The sequence below is a fragment of the Passer domesticus genome, chromosome 32 (assembly GCF_036417665.1).
Source record: "Passer domesticus isolate bPasDom1 chromosome 32, bPasDom1.hap1, whole genome shotgun sequence".
Classification (NCBI taxonomy): domain Eukaryota; kingdom Metazoa; phylum Chordata; class Aves; order Passeriformes; family Passeridae; genus Passer; species Passer domesticus.
In genome coordinates this window covers 678,905-701,545 of record NC_087505.1, presented here as the reverse complement: position 1 = coordinate 701,545, position 22,641 = coordinate 678,905, and the positions used below count along the sequence as shown (strand labels likewise).

General features: G+C 63.1%; 3 protein-coding genes across 5 annotated transcripts in view; 1 reads left to right on the top strand and 2 right to left on the bottom strand.

Moving 5' to 3' along the window:
* GATAD2B (GATA zinc finger domain containing 2B) overlaps positions 1-2,807 on the top strand; it is a 29,095-nt gene extending 26,288 nt beyond the window's left edge. For both annotated transcript variants that reach the window (XM_064401380.1, XM_064401381.1), the window contains exons 8-11: positions 85-287; positions 1,111-1,221; positions 1,741-1,858; positions 2,569-2,807. In XM_064401380.1, coding sequence (XP_064257450.1) covers positions 85-287; positions 1,111-1,221; positions 1,741-1,858; positions 2,569-2,702 — 566 coding nt within the window. In that variant the 3' untranslated portion in view covers positions 2,703-2,807. The remainder of the gene's footprint in view (positions 1-84; positions 288-1,110; positions 1,222-1,740; positions 1,859-2,568) is intronic.
* A 5,808-nt stretch (positions 2,808-8,615) lies between these two features.
* Positions 8,616-14,281, bottom strand: SLC27A3 (solute carrier family 27 member 3). Its single transcript, XM_064401346.1, is given in 11 exon segments — positions 8,616-8,824; positions 8,826-8,891; positions 9,391-9,521; positions 9,593-9,690; positions 10,526-10,724; positions 11,353-11,443; positions 11,521-11,715; positions 11,787-11,911; positions 12,524-12,682; positions 12,757-12,967; positions 13,649-14,281. Coding segments are annotated over 11 exon segments (2,019 nt in total). The 3' UTR covers positions 8,616-8,713.
* Positions 14,282-15,054: 773 nt separating this feature from the next.
* Positions 15,055-22,641, bottom strand: part of INTS3 (integrator complex subunit 3) — a 29,251-nt gene continuing 21,664 nt past the window's right edge. Inside the window, exons 21-30 of one of the 2 annotated variants that reach the window (XM_064401604.1) lie at positions 22,140-22,293; positions 20,102-20,170; positions 19,072-19,147; positions 17,942-18,055; positions 17,641-17,689; positions 16,861-17,028; positions 15,935-16,035; positions 15,773-15,845; positions 15,542-15,701; positions 15,055-15,443 (exon numbers count right to left, since the gene is read on the bottom strand). In XM_064401604.1, the coding sequence (XP_064257674.1) occupies positions 15,366-15,443; positions 15,542-15,701; positions 15,773-15,845; positions 15,935-16,035; positions 16,861-17,028; positions 17,641-17,689; positions 17,942-18,055; positions 19,072-19,147; positions 20,102-20,170; positions 22,140-22,293 (1,042 nt within the window). In that variant the 3' untranslated portion in view covers positions 15,055-15,365. The remainder of the gene's footprint in view (positions 15,444-15,541; positions 15,702-15,772; positions 15,846-15,934; positions 16,036-16,860; positions 17,029-17,640; positions 17,690-17,941; positions 18,056-19,071; positions 19,148-20,101; positions 20,171-22,139; positions 22,294-22,641) is intronic. The other variant, XM_064401605.1, reaches the window with a different exon arrangement.

The following is a 22,641-nucleotide window of genomic DNA, read 5'->3' as shown; positions in this document are numbered from 1 at the left end:
GCGGCTCCGAGCCCGCGCGGCGCGGTGCTGAGGCGGGGCGCGGTGCTGAGGCGGGCCGTGGTGCTGAGGCAGGCCGTGTTGCAGGGAAGAGCGCGCCGGCCGTGCCGCGCGTGGAGCCCTTCGTGTGCGCGCAGTGCCGCACGGACTTCACGCCGCACTGGAAGCAGGAGAAGGGCGGGCGGATCCTGTGCGAGCAGTGCCAGACCTCCAACCAGAAGAAGGCGCTCAAGGCCGAGCACACGAACCGCCTCAAGAACGCCTTCGTCAAGGCCCTGCAGCAGGAGCAGGTTGGGATCCTTGGGGTGTCCCTTCCCGTGGGGTCAGACCGTCCCAAAGCACCCCATCCCATTGATCCCATTGATTCCATCGATCCCATCCCATTGATCCCATTGATTCCATTGATCCCATCCCATTGTTCCCATTGATCCCACCCTATTGATCCCATCCATCCCATCCCATCCCATCCCATCCCATCCCATCCCATCCCATCCCATCCCATCCCATCCCATTGATCCCTTTGATCCCATCCCATTGTTCCCATTGATCCCATCCCATTATCCCCATCCCATTGATCCTATTGATGCCATCCCATTGATCCCATCCCATTGTTCGCATCCCATTGATCCCATTTATTCCATCCCATTTTTGCCATTGATCCCATCCCATTGTTCCCATTGTTCCCATTGATCTATTTGTTCCCATTGTTCCCATCCCATTGATCCCATCCCATTATTCCCATCCCATTGATCCCATCCCATTATTCCCATCCCATTGATCCCATTTATTCCCATCCCATTGTTCCCTTTGATCCCATCCCATTGTTCCCATTGATCCCACCCCGTTGGTCCCATCCCACTCATCCCATCCCAGCCAGGCTGGCATTCCTGAGGATTTGAGTGGGATGGCATTCCCATGGGCATTGGGCAGGGTGGCATTCCCGAGGAGCTGAGCAGGGTGGCATTCCTGTGGGGATTGAGCAGTATGGCATTCCCGAGGGACAGCGTTCCCATGGGAAGGGGTGGCATTCCCACGGGAGGGGTGGCATTCCCATGGAGGGGTGGCATTCCCACGGGATGGCATTCCCATGGAGGGCTGACGCTGCCCCCGCAGGAGATCGAGCAGCGGCTGCAGCAGCAGGCAGCCCTGTCCCCCACGGCCGCGCCCGCCGTGCCCAGCGTGGGCAAACAGGACGGGATCCTGCGGCACCACACGCTCCGGCAGGTGGGAGTGCGGGAACCGCCTGGGGACCCTGGGATCATGGGATCGGGGCATCGTGGGGTCACGGGATAATGGGGTCGTGGGATGGGATCTTGGGATGGGATCGTGGGATGGGTAATGGGACTGTGGAGTCATGGGATCATGGGATAAGGGGATGGGATAATGGGATGGGACCATGGGATGGGATAATGGGATCATGGGTTGGGATAATGGGATAAGGGCATGGGATCATGGGATGGGATTGTGGGATGGGATCATGGGATGGGACCATGGGATCATCAGATGGGATCATGGGATGGGACCATGGGATATTGGGATGAGACCATGGCAACATGGGATGGGATTGTGGGGTAATGGGATGGGACCACGGGATGGGATCATGGGATAAGGGGATAGGATCATGGGATGGGACCATGAGGATGGGGTGGAATGGCCGCCGTCTGTCCCCCTTCCCAACAATCCCAATGCATGTCCGTGTCCATGTCTGTGTCCGTGCCCGTGCCCGTGCCCGTGCCCGGCCAGGCCCCGCAGCCCCAGAGCAGCCTCCAGCGCGGCATTCCCACCTCCGCCCGCTCCATGCTCTCCAACTTCGCCCAGGCCCCGCAGCTCTCCGTGGCCGGAGGGCTCCTGGGAATGCCAGGTACGGGATGGGGCGGGAGCCGTGGGGTGGGATCCATGGGATCCATGGGATGGGATGGGATGGGATGGGATGGGATGGGATGGGATGGGATGGGATGGGATGGGATGGGATGGGATCAGCAGCATCGGACAGCTGAGGCCACACCCCCTGGATTTTGGGGCAGAATTTAGGAATTCTCACCCTGTGCCAGCCCCTTCCTGGCCCTTCCTGCCCTGCGGGGGTCCCGGGGTGGCTGTGGGGCTGAGGGAGCTGTGAGGTCTGTGGGTCTTTGGGATCCATGGGAGCTGTGGGATCCCTGGGATCTGTGGGATCCATGGGAGCTGTGGGTCTTTGGGATCCCTGGGAGCTGTGGGATCTGTGGGGTCTCTGGGATTCATGGGATCTTTGGGTTCTGTGGGATCTTTGGGCTCCCGTGCCGGCACGGTGCCCGACATCGCTGGGCTCTGTGGGATCCCTGGCTCTGTGGGATCCCTGGGCTCTGTGGGATCTTTGGGCTCTGTGGGATCCCTGGGCTCTGTGGGATCTTTGGGCTCTGTGGGATCTGTGGGCTCTGTGGGATCCCTGGGCTCTGTGGGATCCCTGGCTCTGTGGGATCTGTGAGGTCTGTGGGGTCCATGGAATCTTTGGGGTCTGTGGGATCTTTGGGCTCTGTGGGATCGATGGGATCCATGGAATCTTTGGCCCCGTGCCGACGCGCCGCCGCCCCGCAGGGGTGAACATCGCGTACCTGAACGCCGGCATCGGGGGCCACAAGGCGTCGAGCCTGGCGGACCGGCAGCGCGAGTACCTGCTGGATATGATCCCGCCCCGCTCCATATCCCAGTCCATCAGCGGGCAGAAATAGCGCCGGCTGCCCCGGGGAGAGCAGAGCCCGCAGCCCCACGAAACAAACGGAAAGAATCAAAACAGACAAAGAAACATTTCAGAGGGCGAGCCGCCCCGTCCCCAGCCCGAGATTCCTTCGGTTTTCCAGGCCGGGAGCAGCCCCGGCCCCGCCGCTCCTTTTGTAACGCCGCCGCTTTCTCCTTGTGTTGTGGGTTGTTTTTTGCCCCTTTTTTGCCTTCTTTTCGCCCCCCTCCCTTGGCTCCATGGATGGTTAAAGCTTTTTTCTCCCTTTCCAGAGACTTTGGCAAGGGCACCTTCCCCGCTTCCCTTGGGGGGAGATTTTGGGGGCGGCCTGTGCTGATTCCGGGGGGATTGGGGGCGTCTCCCGGGGGGATTCCCTGATCCCAGGGGGGACAAATCGCTTTTGGAGCTGATCCTGGGGGTGGCACCTCCCCCTGGCCCCGCTCCCGGGGTGTCACCTCCCCCTGGCCCTGTTCCAGGGGTGTCACCTCCCCCTGGCCCCGCTCCCGGGGGTGTCACCTCCCCCTGGCCGCGCACCCAGGGGTGTCACCTCCCCCGGGAGGACCCCGCAGGTGCCACCCCGCTGTCCCCAGGGGTGACGGGCGCTGCCCCAGGACCCCCTCGGGGTCCCCTCAGTGTCCCCCCCCAGGGGTGTCCCCGCGGTGGCTCTGGAGCGGCCGGCGGAGCGAAGGCGCGGCCAGGGCGGGTGAGTGTCCCCAAGCTGTCCCCAGAGGTGTCCCCAGCTGTCCCCAGAGGTGTCCCAGAGGTGTCCCCAGAGGTGTCCCCGAGCTGTCCCCAGAGGTGTCCCAGAGGTGTCCCCAGCTGTCCCCAGAGGTGTCCCCAGAGGTGTCCCCAGCTGTCCCCAGAGGTGTCCCCAGCTGTCCCCAGCTGTCCCCCCTCGTGTCCCAGCCCCTGCATGCTCCGGAGCCGCCCTCGCCCCTCCCTGTCCCCTCTGTCCCCCATGGTGGCACCCACGGTGGCACCCCAGGGACAGCGGAGGGGTCTGTGCCCCCCGGGGGGTGGCAGGGCTGGCACCGCGGGGGGCTGTGCTGTCCCCGCTGTCCCCGGGGGTGGCACTGGGGGGGTCTCGGTGTCCCCTGGGGGCGTCGAGGGCAACCCAAAGCAAGAAAATGAGCCGCGAGAAAACTCGATTTGCACTTCAGCCTTCCCCGCCTTCCCCTGCCTCCTCTTCCTCTTCCTCTTCCTCTTCCTCTTCCTCTTCCTCTTCCTCTTCCTCTTCCTCTTCCTCTTCCTCATTTTCCTCTTCCTCTTTCTCTCACCTTCCTCTTAATCTTCCCCTCCTCTTCCTCTTCTCTTCCTCTTCCTCTTCCTCTTCCTCTTCCTCTTCCTCTTCCTCTTCCTCTTCCTCTTCCTCTTCCTCTTCCTCTTCCTCTTCTTTTCCTCTTCTTTTCCTCTTCCTCTCCTCCTCCTCTTCCTCCCTCTCCCCATTTTTTGACGCTTTCGGTGAATTTTGGTGAATTTTCCCCCTTTTCCCCCGTTCCCGCTCCTCTCGTGCAATTCCCCCCAAATCCCCCCAGACCGGGGGGGGGACCCCGGCCCCAAAGGGGAGACCCCACCCCAAAACCGGGGGGGCCCCACCCCCTGAATTCAAAGGGGGGGACCCCACCTGTAAATTTCAGGGGAGCCCCCAACCCCCCCTGAATTGGGGCCCCTCCCCTCTGCAGCCCCCTCCCCAAATTCAATGAGCACTTATCCTTGGGGGGGGGGGGTTGGACCCCCCAAAATCCCCCCCGGGGGCAGAGGAGGGGGGGTTGATTCTGGTTTTTGGGGGGTTTTGTGTTCAGAATTTCGGGGTGTTTTCGTTGGCTTTGACCGTTCCCAGCTGCTGCCCCCTCCCCACATTTTCCCCTTTCAATCCCCCCTCCCCAAAATCCCCCCCCCCCCCCCAATTTCTCACCCCGGGAGCACTTTGACAAATCGGGTTTTTGGGGCTAAAACCTGAATTTTTGGGTTATTTTAGGGGTTTCTTTTTTTTGGGGGGGGGGGTTATTCCCTCTCCACCCCCCGGGGGTCTCCCCCACCCCCTCCCCAAGTGCCACTGCCCCCCCCAGACCCCCGGGCTGAGTTTCAATGAGAAAAACAAATTAAAAAACCCCTAAAAACGGGATTTTCACCCACAAAAATGGTGAAAACCTGGAAAAAAACCCCAAACCCAAGTGCAATAGGGGGGGGGGGGCCCGGGGGGGCCGAACTCTTGGTGCTATAAACGAAATTGGGGGGGGGGTCTCAGCCCTGCCACCCCCCCCGGGGGGGTCTCAGCCCCGGGGGCTGCGGGCAGTTCCCCCCCCCCCCCAAAAAATGATCCCGGGCAGTTCCCACCCCCCAAAAAAAACCGACCCCAAATCCCTTTGTGGGGTCCCGGGCAGTTCCCACCCCCCAAAAAAACCGACCCCAAATCCCTTTGTGGGGTCCCGGGCAGTTCCCACCCCAAAAATAATTCCCAGGATTTGGGGGGGGGATATTCCCAATCCCAAAATGACCCCAAACCCTTCCCGGGCTCCTGAGCTGTTCCGAACACCCCCAAAAACCCCCAAAATCTGGGCTCCCCCCAATCCCAAAGCCCCAAACCCTTCCTGGCATCCCAGGCAGTTCCCCCCGCCCCAATCCCGGAATTCCAGGGGGGGTTTGGATCCAATCCCATCCCGCCCTCCCCCAGCACAGGTTTATCCCTATTTTTATTATTATTATTATTATAATTATTATTATTTTTGGCTTGCCCCCCTTCCCCCCCCAGGGCTGTGATATCCCAAAAAATTCCCTTTTTTTACTCCCCCGGCTCCAAACCTGGAGGATTTTTCCCGCTTTTTTTCCGGCTAGGGGTAGATCCGCTTGTGAAAATGCTTTTTTGGGGTTTCTGTTTTGGGGGAGGGGGGTTTTTTTGGTTCCTCCAAAGGCATATCCCGTCCCCATCCCGAATTCCCGGCCCCAGCTCCCCGCCCTGCCCCGTTCGCTTCCGCTCTCGCTGCCGATATAACCAGGACTCATCCGTGTATATAAAACTGAGCTGTTTCTTGACACATTAAAAGGTGGAAAAAACGCGAAAAAAAAAGGACAAAAAAAGGTTAAAAAAGGAAAAAAATCCACGCCAAAAAAAAAAAAAAAAAAAAAAAAGAAACAAAGAAAAAAAATAAAAACCAAACTTGTACATTGTGTAGGGAAAAAAAAAACGGAAAAAGCGACAAAAAAAAAAAAAAAAGAAAAATAACGGAAAAAAAAGGAAAAATAACGGCAAAGGTTCCCGGGAGGCGCCGGGAAGGACCCGCCTGGTGTTGTGGAGGTGTCACGTCCGTGCGAGCCGTGTGTGACACGAGCCGTGTGTGACACCGTGTGTGACACCGTGTGTGACACCGTGTGTGCCACGAGCCGTGTGTGACACGAGCCGTGTGTGACACGAGCCGTGTGTGACACCGTGTGTGACACCGCGTGTGACACGGGCTGTGTGTGACACCGCGTGTGACACCGTGTGTGCCACGAGCCGTGTGTGACACGAGCCGTGTGTGACACCGCGTGTGCCACGAGCCGTGTGTGACACCGCGTGTGACACCGCGTGTGCCACGAGCCGTGCGGGGCGGGGGCCGGGCCCGGCCCCCCCCACTCTGTGCCTTTCCCCGGGCCCGGCCCTGCTCCTGTATTTGCACTGTTTTTATTCTGGATTGGCTTCCCACAATACACGGCTCCAACACGCCCGCTGCGCCGCGCCTGTCTGCCGGGGAGCGGGGGGATTCGGGGGGATCGGGGGGAAATCGGGGAAAATTGGGGAAATTTTGGGTAAAATCGGGGGAATTCGGGGGGAAATCAGGGGGATTTGGGGGAAAATCGGAATTTGGGGAAAAATCGGGGGGATTCGGGGGGGTTTGGGGGAAAATCGAGGGAATTTGGGGGGATTTGGGGTAAAATTGGGGGAATTTGGGGAAAAATCGGGGGGATTTGGGGGAAATCGGGGGAATTTGGGGAAAATTGGGGGAATTTGGGGAAATTTTGGGTAAAATCGGGGGAATTTGGGGGAAATCGGGGGGAAATCAGGAGAATTCGGGGGGAAATCTGGGGGAAAATCGGAGAAATTGGGGGAATTTGGGGAAAAATTGGAAGAATTTGGGGGAAAATCAGGGGAATTCAGGGAAAATCTGAGCAATTGGGGGAAAATCGGGGAAATCTGGGGGGAAATCGGGGAAATTTGGGGTAAAATCAGAGGAATTCGGGGAAAATCGGGGGAATTTGGGGTAAATTGGGGGTAAATTGGAGGAGTTTGGGGGAAAATCGGGGAAATTCGGGGGAAAATTGGGGGAATTTGGCAGAAAATCGAGGGAATTTGGGGTAATTTGGGGAAAAATTGGAAGAATTCGGGGGAAAATCGGGGCAAAATCGGGTGAACATCGGGGGAATTTGGGAGGAATGAGGGGTGGGGGAGGTTGGCTTGAAATTTCAGGATATTGCCCAAAAATCCCATCATTTCAGCCCCCCCCAAAAAATCAGGATTTCAGCCCAAAATTCCAGGATTTCAGCCCGAACCATTGGGTTCTGTTCCCAGTTTCCAGGATTTTACACCCAGGTTTTTTATTTCCCGGTCAAATTTTGGGATTTCCATAAAATTTGAGGGGTTTCAGCCCAGTTTGGATGTCAGAAAAAAAAATCAAGATTTTAGGCCCAGTTTCAGTCCAGAATTGTGGAGTTTTGGTCCCAATTTCCAGGATTTTCAGCCCAATTTCTGTGTTTGGGGCCCAGCGTGGAATTCTGATCCCAGTTTGGAGGAGTTCAGTGCCCAGGTTTTGGGTTCAGCCCCAAAAACCTGAATTTAATCCCATTTCCAGGCCTCCAGCCCCATCTGCAGGATTTTCATTCCCATTTCCCTCTTTCAGTCACATTTTTTGGGGATTTTCACCCCTGCTCTGTCCCAATTTGGACATTTCCAGCCCCAATTTGCAGGATTTTAAACCCAATTTCTGGCTTGGGGCGGGTGGAAATTGGGGTTTTTTGCACAAATTTAAGGAATTTTTCCCATTTTTTCCCCTCTTTTCCCTCGGGTTTGAGCTCGGGGCTGAAGGCAAAGTGAGGGGGGGTGAGGATCCCCCAATTTTTGGAGAAAGGCTTAAAAATAAAATGAATTTAAACTCCACCCTTTGTAATAATTATTTAATTAAGAGAGGACCCTGGGGTGGCAAATTGGGGGGGGGCAGCCCCCAAAATTTTCAGGGACACCATGGGGACACCGCCCTGCTGTCCCTGTCCCCGATCTGGGGGTGACAGGGACGGGATTTGCTACAAAAAGAGATTTATTTGCCAAAAAAAAGACCCCAAAATTGGGATTTTCTGAGTACAAAGAGCCCCCGGGGTGGGGGGGAAGGCACCGGCGGCTGGGGGGGGACAGGGGAGGGGGACAGGGGGGGGACAGGGGTGGACAGGGGACCCCCGGGATGGATTTTGGGACCCCCGGGATGGAAACAGGGACCCCAAAATTGGACACGGGGACCCCAAAGAGGGAGACTGGGACCCCAAAAATGGACACGGGGACCCCCGAAATGGGCATTGAGACCCCCGGGATGGACACGGGAGCCCTGGGATGGATTTTGGGACCCCCGGGATGGACACTGGGACCTTCAGGATGGATACAGGGACCCCAAAGAGGGAGACAGGGACCCCAAAAATGGACACGGGGATCCCCAGGATGGGCATTGAGACCCCCGGGATGGATTTCGGGACTCCCGGGATGGATTTTGAGACCCCCAGGAAGGATTTTGGGATCCCCGGGATGGATTTCGGAACCCCTGGGACAGATTTCGGGGTCCCAGGATGGATTTTGGGACCTGAAGGATGGATTTCAGGATCCCGGGGTGGATTTTGGGACCCCTGGGACAGATTTTGGGATCCCCGGGATGGATTTTGGGACCCCCGGGATGGATTTCGGGACCCCCGGGGTGGATTTTGGGACCCCCGGGGTGGATTTTGGGACACCCGGGGTGGATTTCGGGGGTCCCGGGGTGGATTTCGGGCTCAGATCCGCATCCTCCCGTCCCGGAGCTGCTGCCAGCGCTCGGCGTCCAGCGGGACGAAGGCTCGGGCGGCCTCGTCCAGCACCAGCAGCGGCGCCGCCACCAGCGCGGGGGTCGCAGCCGTCGCGCAGCAGCCGCGCCTTGCGCTGCTTGAAGGTCTCGGTCATCTCCAGCCGCTCCTGGGGCAGCGGGCGCTGGGGACCCCCGGGACACCCCCGGGACACCCCCCGGAATGCCCCTGGGACCCCCGCCGAGACCCCCAGGACACCCCCGGACCCCCTACCCCAAATTCCCCCAATTTTCTCCCGAATTCCCCCGATTTCCCCCTGAATTTCCCCGATTTTCACCTGAATTCCCCCAATTTTCCCCCGAATTCCCCCAATTTTCCACAATTTCCCCAATTTCCCCCGAATTCCCCCAAATTCCCCCAGTTTTCCCTCAAATTCCCCCGAATTCCTCCGATTTTCCCCCAAATTCCCCCAAATTCCCCCGAATTCCCCCAATTTTCCCCCAATTTCCCCCAAATACCCCGAATTCCCCCGATTTCCCCCGAATCCCCCCAAATTCCCCCAAATCCCCCCAAATTCCCCCAATTTCCCCCGAATCCCCCGATTTCCCCCAAATTCCCCCAAATCCCCCCGAATCCCCCGATTCCCCCCAATCCCCCGTCCCCGGTACCTGCAGGCGGAGGAAGCGCGGCCACGCGTACGGCGGCAGGAGCCGCTCCAGGTGCCGGTAGAGGCCGGGCCCGTCCAGGGCGCGGCCGGGCCGCAGCACCAGCGCGGCCATCCCGGCACGGCCCTCGTGCCCTGCGGGCGAGGGGACACTTGGGGACACCGCGGGCCGGGGGGGGGCTCGGGGGGCGCGGGGCCGGCCCTACCTGGCACGGGGACGCCGTACACGGTGGCCTCCTGCAGGGACTCGTGGGCCAGCAGCGCCTCGGCCACCTCGGTGGTGGCCACGTTCTCGCCTTTCCACCTGGGAGGGGACAGGGGTGACACCCCCAGAATGTTCAACTGGGAGACCCCCCCCCAAAATGTTCAACTGGGAGACCCCCCAGAACATTCCACAGGGCTGGGTCCCCCTGGCCGTGCAGGGAGGGGCTCTGGGGGTGTCCCCATCCTGGGAAGGGTAATTTTGGGAGTGTCCCCATCCCGTGGGGGGCTCTGGGGTTGTCACCATCCCATGAGGGGCTCTGGAGGGGTCCCCAACTCATGGGGTGCTTTTGGGGTGTCCCCATCCCAGGAGGGGCTCTGGGGGTGTCTCCATCTGCTCTGGGGGTCTCCCCATCCTGGGGGGGGGCTTTGGGGTTGTCCCCATCCTGTGGGGGAGGTGGCTCTGGGGGTGTCCCCCTCCTGGGAAGGGCTCTGGCTGTGTCCTCATGCCATGGGGAGGTTCTGGGGGTGTCCCTATCTCGGGAGGGGCTTTGGGGGTGTCCCCATCCCTTGGGGGAGGCTCTGAGGGTGTCCCCATCCCTGGCGGGGTGGCTCTAGAGGTGTCCCCATCCTGGGAAGGGTAACTTTGGGGGTGTCCCCACCTCTTGAGGGGACTCTGGGGGTGTCCCCATTCTTGGGATGGCTCTGGGGGTGTCCCCATCCCAGGAGGGTCTCTGGGGGCCTCCCCATCCTGGGAGGGGTAATTTTGGGAGTGTCCCCAACCTGTAGGGGAGGGCACTCTGGGGGTGTCCCCCTCCTGGGGGGCACTTTGGGGGTGTCCCCATCCCGTGGGTGGCTCTGGGGGTGTCCCCATGCCATGGGGAGGTTCTGGGGGTGTCCCCTCCCGTGGGGGGTGTCCCCTCGGGGGTCTGGCTCACCGGAAGGTGTCCCCGGTGCGGTCGCGGAAGCGCACGAACTGCTGCTCGTCCTGCTCCACCAGGTCGCCGGTGTTGAAGAAGGCGTCGCCCTCGGCGAAGACCCCGCGGAGCAGCTTCTGCTCCGACAGCTCCGGGCTGCCGGCGTAGCCCAGGAACGGCGTCCGCCGCGTCACCGGCGCGATCAGCAGCCCCGTCTCGCCTGCGGGGGCCCGCACGGTGACCAGACCGCCCCGCGGCACCCCCGAGCCCCCCGCGGAACCCCCGAGCCCCCCGCGGCACCCCCGAGCCCCCCGTACCCGCTCTGAGCCCCCCATGCCCACTCCGAGCCCCCCGTGCCCGCCCCGAGCCCCCCGTGCCACCCCCGAGACCCCCGTGCCCGCTCTGAGCCCCCCGTGGCACCCCCGAGCCCCCCGCGCCCACTCTGAGCCCCCCGTACCCTCTCCGAGCCCCCCGTGCCCGCCCCGAGCCCCCCGTACCCTCTCCGAGCCCCCCGTGCCCGCCCCGAGCCCCCCGTGCCCGCCCCGAGCCCCCCGTACCCGCTCCGAGCCCCCCGCGGCACCCCCGAGCCCCCCGTGCCCGCTCCGAGCCCCCCGTGTCTGCTCTGAGCCCCCCGTACCCTCTCCGAGCCCCCCGTGCCCACTCCGAGCCCCCCGCGGCACCCCCGAGCCCCCTGTACCCGCCCCGAGCCCCCCATGCTCTCTCTGAGCCCCCCGTGCCCGCTCCGAGCCCCCCGTGGCACCCCCGAGCCCCCCGTGCCACCCCCGAGCCCCCCGTGCCCGCTCCGAGCCCCTTGTGCCCGCCCCGAGCCCCCCGTGCCCGCTCCTCACCCGCGCGGGCGCGGATGCAGCGCCCGGCCCGGTCGCGCTCCGGCGCCCCGGCCGCCACGTCGAAGCGAACGACCTCGAAGGGCGAGAAGAGCTGGGGACGGCGGCGAGGTCAGGGCGGCTCGGGCAGCGCCGGGGGCACGGCGCCCACCCCGTGCCAGCCCCCCGAACCTTGTAGATGAAGCTGCAGCGGCCCACGGCGCCCGGCGTGCCCGTGTAGTTGAAGAGGGTGACGTTGCCCTCGCTCATGCCGTACGTCTCCACCACGCGCACGGGCCCGAAGCGCCGCTGGAAGCTGCGCCACACGTCGGGCCGCAGCCCGCTGCCCACCGCCAGCCTCAGCCCGTGCTGCCGCTCCCCGGGGCGCTGCGGGGGCACCGTCAGCCCTGGGTGCCCGCGGGACCCCCTGCCCGGCCCGGCCCGGCCCCCCGACCCACCGGGGGCTGGTTCACCAGGTAGCGGCACAGCTCGCCGATGTACTGGAACACGGTGACGCCCTCGGCGCGGCAATCGTCCCAGAAGTGGCTGGCTGAGAACTTCTCCTTCAGCACGCACGTGGCCCCTGGGGGATGGATATATTTATAGATAATATATTATATAATATATATAATAAATTATATTTGTATATAATAAATATAATATTATTATATTATTGTATTTTCTTTCTCTGAATCAGGCCTTATGAGCTCTCAGATTAATATGGAATACACCCAAGGATGGCTCAGCTGCTGTTTTGGGTCGCCAAAATGAATAAATTTATCAGGATGGCTTCTTCTGCAGTGTTAGAAATAAAAAGTTTTAATAGAAAGCAAAACAACAAACAGAAAAACCCGAGCCACGTGCACAGGTCTGCTCCTGGTGAAAACACCTCAAAAAGCACTTGAGCTCTTTTGTTCTCTCACAAAAGCACCTGAGCTCCTTTGTTTTCTTCTTTTTCTACCTGGTGGCTCAGGCGGGACTCTTTGACTTCTCTCCTATCAGCTGCCCTCAAGTTTTAGGTGAAGTCCCTGAGGTCCCACGAGGTGGCTTTTCACCTCATCATTGAGAGAAACCTCTGGGCTTCCTTCATTTTTGGGGTGACAAAGCACGGTTTTGTCACTCTGTCATCGAGGGGGGCACACTCCTACAGGGGATCAACCCCAAAAAAACCCCAGAGGGGCCCGGCCCCGCTCACCGATGCCGAGGCAGCCGACGATGCCCAGCAGGGAGCCGGCCATGTGGTAGAGGGGCAGTGCCAGGTACACCACGTCGCTGCTGGAGGCTCCCACCAGCTCGTAGAAGCTCAGGCACATGATGGACTTGAGGTGGGACACGCGGGCGGCTTTGGGGAGGCCTGGAAGGGGAAAGCAGAGCTGAGCCCCCCTGCCCGCTCCCCCAGAGCCCCCCGGGCCGCGGTGCCGGCCCCACCGGTGGTGCCCGAGGTGAAGATGTAGAGGCAGGTGTCGTTCATGTCCTCGGGCTCCCAGACGTCCTCGGGCCGCAGCTCCTCGGAGGCCGCGTCCAGCAGCTCCTGCAGGGCCACCACGCCGGGGGGGTACGGCCCCGAGCCCAGCACCCACACGGCCACCCCCGTCCTCCCGCAGGCTGGGCAGCAGCGGCTCCACCGAGCCGAACAGATCTGGGGGCACGGCACCGTGTGGGGCCCGCCGGGGTGCCACCACTGCACCCCCGGTGCCACCACCCCAGCCCCGGTGCCACCAACCCATCCCCGGTGCCACCAACCCATCCCCGGTGCCACCACCCCAGCCCCGGTGCCACCAACCCACCCCCGGTGCCACCAACCCATCCCCGGTGCCACCACCCCAGCCCCGGTGCCACCACCCCAGCCCCGGTGCCACCAACCCATCCCCGGGGTCACCAACCCATCCCCGGTGTCACCACCCAGCCCCGGTGTCACCACCCAGCCCCGGTGCCCCCCCACCCCTCGCCCCCGGTTCCGCCCCGTTCTTTACTCCCCTGGTCCCGCCCCGGCATCCCCCGCTCCCGCTTCTGTCCCCGTTACACCCCCGGGATGTCCCCCGCTCCGCGGTCCCCGTTAGCCCCGGTCCCCCCCCCGGTCCCCTCGGTGTCCCCCCCCGTTCCCCGGTGCCTTTCCCGGTGCCGTTCCCCCATCCATTCCCCGGTCCCCGTGGTGTCCCCCCCGTTCCCCGGTGCCGTTCCCCCATCCACTCCCCGGTCCCCGCGGTGTGCCCCCCGTTATCCCCCGTGCCCCCAAAGCTCCCCGCTCCCTCTGAGCCCTATCCCCGCACGCTCCCCGCTCCCTCCCGGTGTCCCCCCGGTGTCCCCCCCGCTGTCCCGCGGTGTCCCCCCGCTGTCCCCCCGTTATCCCCCCGGTATCTCCCCGGTGTCCCCCCGGTGTCCCGCTCTCACCGTCCGCCACCAGCAGCGCCCGCGCCCCGCAGCCGCGCAGGCAGTGCCGCAGCCCCGCGGGGCGCAGCGCCGTGCCCAGGAAGGCCGGGCGGGCTCCGAGCGCCGCCAGCCCGAACCAGCCCCACACGAAGCGGGGCTCGTTGCCCACCAGCAGCCCCACGGTGTCCCCGGGCCGCGGCGGGGCCCGCAGCGCCCGCAGCGCGTTCGCCACCCGCGCCACGCTCCGCGCCGCCCGCCCCAGCGGCTCCGCGCCCGCCCGGGCCCGCAGGAACGGCCGCGCCGGGGCCGCCCGCGCCGCGCGGAGGAACCGGGACACCACGGAGCCGCCGGGGCCGCGCCGCGCCCGCCGCCGCGCCCGCAGCGCCCGCAGCGCGAACGCCAGGTCGGCCCAGAGGTGCGGCCGCAGGAGCCGCTGCAGCGCCAGGAGAGCCCCCAGCGCCCCCGCGGCCAGGGGAGCCCCCCAGAGCCCCCCCAGCGCCCCCGCGGCCAGGGGAGCCCCCCAGAGCCCCCCCAGGAGCGCCCCCACGGCCCCCAGCGCCCCCAGCCCCGCCGCCAGCGCCATCGCCCGCGCCCGCCTCGGGGGCGGGGCGGTCACGCCCACATTGGACACGCCCACTGACCGCGCCCACTTTGGCCACGCCCACTCAGAGCCCCCTCCCCCGGACCCCTCTGAAAGCCCAACCCCCCCCCCATCACCCCTGTCCCCAGCCCAGCCCCGCGGACCCCGTTGCCCCCCAACACTGTCCCCCCCATTGCCCCCTCCCTGTCCTCCCCCTCTGTGTCCCCCCCATTGTCATCTCTGTCCCCCACCATTGTCCCCTCCCTGTCCCCCCCACTGTCATCTCTGTCCCCCCACAGTCCCAGCCCTCTCCCCCTCATTGTCCCCCCATTGTCCCCTCCCTGTCCCCCCCCACTGTCCCCCCTCTGTCCCCTCTGTGTCCCCCCCATTGTCCCCTCTCTGTCCCCTCCCTGTCCCCTGTCCCCCCCCGAGGGCCTCCCCGCTGTCCCAGATTCTCCCCGGCCCGGGGGGGGGGTTGGCAGTGCCACCACCCGGGGACAGCCACGTGTCCCGGCCCGGCCACCCCGGGGGGGGACACGGCCCCCGCCCCCCCCCCACGAGCCGGGGCCGTTCCGTACAAAACAGGAAATTTTTATTGCTGCTTTTTTAACAACACTTCAAAACACTGAGCGAGCCGGGGGGCAGGGCAGGACCCCCCCCCCCCCAAATCCTGCTGGCCACGGGTGCTGCCCCCCCCCCACCCCCCAGGACCCCCGGGATGGGGGGGCCGGACCCCCCCCTTTATCCCCCTCCCCAAATCATCCTGGAGCAGCGACTCGGTTCCACCCTTTATTTACATTTCTAGAGGAAAATGGGGGTGGGGGTCTCCCCCTTTCCCCCTTTTCCCCACACTGTGACCCCGGGGGGGGCACCGAGACCCCTCCCCACGTGGTGAAAAGGGGGGGGGGTCCAAGGGCGTGGTGGGAGCTGGGAGGGACCCCCGAGCCTGGGGATTTGCTGGCGCACGTTTGGGGGGTCCCAAGGAGTCTTGGGGGGTCCCAGGGGGTCCTGGAGGGGTCCTGGGGGTTCCCGAGGGTGTCCTGGGGGGTCCCGGGGGGTCCTGGGGGGTCCCGGGGGGGTCCCAGCCTCAGTCACTGTCCGAGCCCACGGCGGAGGAGCCTTTCCTTTTCCTCTTGGCCGGTTTGGGTTTGGTGTCCTCCTCCTCCTGCAGCCACAGAGGGGGGGTCAGGGCGATCCGGGGACCCCCCGGGGGCGGTCTCGGGATGTGGGGGGTGGTCTCGGGATGGGGGGTGGGGGTCTCACCGAGGCGCTGCTGGAGCCAGACTCCTCCTCGTTGTTGGGGGGCTGCGCCGCGTTCTTGCGGCTGCGGGGGCTGGCCAGCGCCGTGGCTTTCCGGCGGCTCTTGGGGGGTTTGCTGGAGGAATCCTCGTATTCCTCGGCCAGGGAGAAGAGGTCGGAGAACCTGGGGGGGAAAAGGGGGCTCAGGGGGGGTCTGGGGTCGTTAGGAAGGGAGGAAGAGGAGGGAGGGCTCACTTCATCTTGTGGGCCTCGTCGCAGCTGGCCTGGACGTGCTGCAGCGCCTGCAGGATCGGGGTCTGGCTGAAAACTGGGGGAGAGCAGGGGGACAAGGTGGGCAGGGGGTCAGGGCAGCCCCCCGAGCCCGCGTCCCGCAGCCCAGGGCCGGGGGGAACCCACAGTTGTGCTTGGTGTTGGTGAGGTTGAGGCGGAGGTTGTCCAGGTGCTCCAGGATCTGCTCCAGGGTCAGCTGGGCCAGCTTGCTGCTGGAGCTGCGGAGGCTGCGGGGAGGGGTCCCAGCAACGGGGTGAGAACACAGCAGTGGGGTGGGGACACCAAAAAAGGGGGTGGGAACACAGGAATGGGGGTGGGAACACTGAAAATGGGGGTGAGAACACAGAAAATGGGGGTGGGAACACTGAAAATGGGGTAGGAACACTGAAATGGGGATAGGAACCAAGAAATGAGGATGAGGCCCCCAGGGATGGGATCCCAGACCTCTGGCATTTTTGGGGCAGGGGAGAAAAACCTTCCCAAATCCTCAGGGAGGGAATTCCCAAGGCCAGGATCCCCCACCTCTGCCTCTTGCGGGGCAGGGGAGAAAACTCTCCCCAATTCCTTGGAGTGGGAATTCAGTGGGAATGGGGTACAGGGGAGGAAAAAAGCACCCCAAATCCTCAGGAAGAGAATTTCCAGGGCCAGAATTCCCAACCTCTGTCTCTTGCAGGGCAGGGGACAAAAAGCACCCCAGCTCCCCAGGAAGGGAATCCCAAGGACAGGATCCCCACCTCTGCCTCTTGCAGGGCAGGGGAGAAAAAACCTTCCCAAATCCTCAGGGGAGGAAGCTGGTACAGAGGAGAAAAACCTCCCCAATTCCTTGGGGTGGGAATTCAGTGGGAATGGGGTACAGGGGAGGAAAGAAAGCACCCCAAATCCCCAGGGAGGGAATTCCCATGGCCAGAATTGCCAAACCTCTGCCTCTTGCGGGGCAGGGGACAAAAACCTCCCCAGTTCCTCAGGAAGGGAATTCAGTGGGAATGGGGCACAGGGGACAAAAGGCACCCCAGCTCCCCAGGAAGGGAATCCCCAAGGCCAGAATTGCCAACCTCTGCCTCTTGCGGGGCAGGCTGTTGTTCTTGATCAGCAGGGCCTTGATGTGCTCGCCCAGCAGGTCGTCGTGCCGCAGCCCCCAGTGCCGCAGGATGCTGGTGGTGAACTGGTCCTCGGGGTGGCACGGCCGGCTCAGCACCATCTTCACCATCTCCTCGCTGGGCCTGGCACCGCGGGCACGGGCAGCGGGCACGGGGCACCGGGGGACCCAGGAGACCCCACGGAGCACCAGGAGAACCCCCAGAGCCACAGGGACCCCCCCAGAGCCCCTCGGGACCCCACGGAGCACCAGGGGACACCCAGAGCCACAGGGACCCCCCAGGGGACCCCATGGACCAACAGGAGAACCCCCAGACCCCCCTGGAATCCCCCCAGAGCCCCAGGAGACCCCCTGGACCACCAGGAGACCCCACAGAGCACCAGGAGACCAATCCCCCAGAGCCCCTGGAGACCCCCCCAGAGTCCCTGGAGACCCCCCAGACCCACAGGAGACCACCAGGAGACCCCCCAGACCCACAGGAGACACCCCCAGATCCCCCTGGAATCCCCCCAGAGCCCCAGGAGACCACCAGGAGATCCCCTGGACCAACAGGAGACCCCCCTGGAGTCCCCCCCAGACCCCCCAGGAGCTCCCCCATCTGGGATTCTGGCAGTGCCCGGGTGTGGCAGTGCTCCCGTGGGGACACCCCAGAGCCCCCCAGATCCCCCGGGTGTCCCCAAGTCCCCTGGGTGTCCCCAAGTCCCCTGGGGGTCCCCCCCCAGTGCCCCCCACTCACTTTTCCCTGCGGAGCTGCAGCAGGAGGCAGGACAGGGCCTCGGGGTGCTCTGCCAGGGGAGGGAGGTGGCAATGTCCCCGGGTGTCCCCAGGGTGTCCCCGGGAATGCCCCTGGGAATGTCACCCCCCAAACCCCGGGAATGTCCCCCCCGTGGCAATGTCCCCCCAGGAATGTCCCCAGGGATGTCCCAGGATTGTCCCCAGGGATGTCCCAGGAATGTCACCAGGGGATGTCCCCACAATGTCCCCACAGTGTCCCCAGTGTCCCCAGCAGTGTCCCCAGTGTCCCCGTGTCCCCTCACCCTTGTACTTGAGGTGCTGCAGGATGGGGATGATGGTCTCCAGGGGGATGCTGTGTGCCAGGAACAGCTGCCACGTGCAGTACTGCTCAAAGGTCTCCCAGTCCAGGCTCTGGACTGCGGGGACACGGACACGGGGACATGGGGACACGGGGACACGGACAGGGACACAGGGACAGGGGACACAGGGGACATGGGGACACAGGGACAGGGGACACAGGGACAGGGGACACAGGGACAGGGGACACAGGGGACACGGACAGGGACAGGGACACAGGGGACATGGGGACACAGGGGACAGGGACAGGGGACACAGGGACAGGGGACACAGGGACAGGGACACAGGGGACACGGGGGACATGGGGACACAGGGGACATGGGGACAGGGGGAGAGAGGGGACAGAGGGGGACAGCAGGGATGGATAACAGGGAGAACAGGGATAACAAGGACAAGAGAGACAAGAGGGACAATGGGGACAAGGAGGACAACAGGGACAGCAGGGATAATGGGGACAACAAGGATGGCAGGGGCAGTGGGGACAGTGGGGACAACAGGGATGGAAAATGGGGACAATGGGGATGGACAATGGGGACAATGGGGTTAACAGGGATCTGTGCCAGCCCCTTCCCCAGCTCTGGGCCCCCCAAACCTGCCCGAGGTCCCCCCTCCCCCCCGGCACTGGGAATGGGGACAGAGCTAACGAGGCTCCCTAATTAACACTAATTATCCTAATTATCCCACGGCTCCCAAAGCTGGGTCAGGGATTTGCTCTGGGCACACAGAGAGGCTGTGGAGCCGGGGCAGCTTTTGGGATTTCCCATCCCTGCCTGGCACCCTGGGGGCACAGGGATAAACCCCACAATCCTGGGCAGTGACCCTTTAATGCCCGCAGGGAACTCAGCCCTGGGCAGGGATCTCCCCCTGGAGAGGGCCCAGCCTGGATTTGGGGCAGGATTTGGAGGCTGCCTGGGACCTGTTCGATCCCATCCCCGTCCCCGTTCCCAGTCCCAGTCCCATTCCCAATCCATCCCCATTCCTTCTTCCATTCCCACTCCCAATCCCACTCCTATTCCCACTCCCACTCCCATCCCAATGCCGTTATTCCCATCCCAATCCCGTTATTCCCACTCACTGAGGATGTTCAGCACGGAATCCTTGCGGAACATGACGAGGTTTCCCATCATCACGTGGCACACGAGCTCCTGGAGCTGGGGGGGACAGGGAATGGGGACAGGGAATGGGTCAGGGGGGTTTGAGGAGTCTCCCCAGATGGGATCCAGTGGGAAAAGTGCCAGTTCCATCCCTGGGGGGGACAGGGAATGGGACAGGGAATGGGGACAGGGAATGGGGACAGGGAATGGGACAGGGGGCTTTGAGGAACCTTCCCAAATGGGATCCAGTGGGAAAAGTGCCAGCTCCATCCCTGGGGGGGACAGGGAATGGGACAGGGAATGGGGACAGGGAATGGGTCAGGGAGCTCTGAGGAGCTTCCCCAAATGGGATCCAGTGGGAAAAGTGCCAGCTCCACCCCTGGGATCCCCGGGCGTGCTCCCATTCCCACTCTGCCTCTCCTCCTCCCCCTCCCGGCCCCTCTGCAGACCCCGCAGGATCTCTGGATCCACCCCGCAGGGAAGCACCTGGAGCAGGCCAGGGAGGACGGGAGGAAGGGCAGCAGGAGGGAAGGAAGCGCCCCGAGGTGCCCCCAACCCTCCGGATCTGCAGCATTCCCACTCGCTGCCCCTCCAGGAGCTGCTGCACAGCATTCCCGGCATGGAACGGGATCGGGATCGGGATTGGGATGGGGGCAGGAGGGCCCGGGGTCATGGGCACATCCCGAGGTGCCCCCAGGGCTGCTCCTGGGTTCTCTCTGGAGCGGGGAAAATTCCTGCCAGGATCTGCCCAGCCTCAGGCAGAGCCAGCGGGATCCCCGGGCAAGGGGCTCATTAGGGTAATTAGCGCTGATTGCCCAGGAAATGGCTCTGCAGGAGATCCCCTGGAAGCTCCGGATCGACCTTTGGACACCGAGGCAGAGATTTGGGGCTGGTTCCGGCCAGGATGGGGAATGGAGACCACGGATGGCTCATTTTGGGGTGAAATCTGTCGGGAAGGGGTCGGGAAGGGGTCGGGGAAGGGTCGGGAAGGGGCTGGAAGGTTCCCCCCACCTGGAAGGAGTCGATGACAGCCACGATCATGTTGAGCAGCTCCCCGCTCCGCAGGGTCTCATCGGGAAACTGGGAATGCACAGAAGCCAGGCAGGGTCAGGGGGGGACAGGGAGAGCCACCCCGAAATCCCAAGAACTCCAGGGATCCCCCGGGACAAGCCTGGGCAGGTTCACGGGGGGACACTGGGGAAAACCCTCCCAAAATCCCAAAATCTCCAGAGATTCCCTGGGTAAAGCTCTGGCAGATTCAGGGGGGACACTGGGAAGAGCCCTCCCAAAATCCCAAAAATTCCAGGGATTCCCTGGGAAAAGATCTGGCAGCTTCAGCAAGGAGAGCCCTCCTGAAATCCCAAAAACTCCAGGGATCCCTTGGGAAAGGCTCCAAGAGATTCAGGGAGAGACACTGGGGAGAGCCCTCCCGAAATCCCAAAATCCCAAAAATTCCAGGGATCCCTTGGGAAAGGTTCCAAGAGATTCAGGGAGAGACACTGGGGAGAGCTCTCCCAAAATCCCAAAAATTCCAGGGATTCCCTGGGAAAACGTCGGGCAGGTTAAGGGAGGGACACCAAGGAGAGTCATCCCAAAATCTCCAGGGATTCCCTGGGTAAAGCTCTGGCAGATTCAGGGGGGACACCGGGAAGAGCCCTCCCAAAATCCCAAAAACTCGGATTTCCTGGGTAAACCTCGAGCAGGTTCAGGGAGGGACACCAAGGAGAGCCCTCCCAAAATCCCCAAATCCCAAAACCTCCAGGGACAGGCCGGGCAGACAGCGGGGGGCAGCCGTCAGCCGGGCTCAGCAATTCCCTGTTTTTCCCTCTGCTCCTGGCTCTGCTCCCTGCCCCGGGGCCCCGCAGGAAACACAAAATCAATCACAGCAGGAGCCGGAGGCGGCTCCGAGGGAGAGGGATGTGCCCCGGGATGGATCCTGGGATTTGGGATCAGCACAGGAACAGCCTGACCCTGCCCCGGGATGGATCCTGGGATTTGGGATCAGCACAGGAACAGCCTGATCCTGCCCTGGGATGGATCCTGGGATTTGGGATCAGCACAGGAATAGCCTGATCCTGCCCTGGGATGGATCCTGGGATTTGGGATCGGTGTGGGGAACAGCCTGACCCTGCCCTTGGATGGATCCCGGGATTTGGGATCAGTGTGGGGAACAGTGGGACCCTGCCCTGGGATTTGGGATCAGCGTGGGAACAGTGGGACCCTGCCCCGGGATGGATCCCGGGATTTGGGATCAGTGTAGGGAACAGCCTGACCCTGCCCTGGGATTTGGGATCAGCACAAGGACAGTGGGATCCTGCCCTGGGATTTGGGATCAGCACAGGGACAGCCTGACCCTGCCCTGGGATTTGGGATCAGCACAGGGACAGCCTGACCCTGCCCTGGGATTTGGGATCAGCACAGGGACAGCCTGACCCTGCCCTGGGATTTGGGATCAGCACAGGGACAGCCTGACCCTGCCCTGGGATTTGGGATCAGCACAGGGACAGTGGGATCCTGCCCTGGGATTTGGGATCAGCACAGGGACAGCCTGACCCTGCCCCGGCATGGATCCCAAGGATGGGCAGGGATCCAGCTGCACATTCCACGACTTCAGGTTTCTGAACTTCCAGAGAATTTTAGGAATTCTCTGAATTTAGAGAGAATCTCAGGGATTCTCTGCTGCAGCATAGCTGGGATGGAGCTTGGGGCACCCCTGGGATGGGATTTTGGGCACACCTGGGATGGGATTTGGGGCACCCCTGGGATGGGATTTGGGGCACACCTGGGATGGGATTTGGGGCACACCTGGAGCAGGACCTGGGGCACCCCTGGGATGGGATTTGGGGCACACCTGGGACAGGAATTTGGGCACCCTGGCACTCGGGGCACCCCTGTGACAGGAATTTGGGCACCCCTGTGACAGGAATTTGGGCACCCCTGTGACAGGAATCGGGGCACCCTGGCACCCCTGTGACGGGATTTGGGGCACTCCCGGCACTCAGGGCACCCCTGTGACAGGAATCGGGGCACCCTGGCAGCCCGGGCACACCTCGGTGTAGATGGAGGGCGTGAGGAAGCAGAGCAGGCGCACGTCGTCCTCCTGGCACGCCTTCATGTCCATCATGAGGCACGTGTGCAGCTCCCCCAGCTGCGTGGCCTGCGCGAACGACTCGTAGAGCCCCATCCTGCCCAGCGCCGCCTTGCTGGGGACACACGCAGCTGGCACCTGGCACTGCTGGCACCTGGCACCGCTGGCACACAGCTGGCACACAGCTGGCACCACTGGGACACACCTGGTATCACTGGCACACACCTGGCACAGCTGGCACACAGCTGGCACACAGCTGGCACCACTGGGACACACCTGGTATCACTGGCACACACCTGGCACAGCTGGCACACACCTGGCACAGCTGGCACACAGCTGGCACACAGCTGGCACACACCTGGCACACAGCTGGCACACACCTGGCACACAGCTGGCACCACTGGGACGCACCTGGTATCACTGACACACACCTGGCACAGCTGGCACACAGCTGGCACCGTTG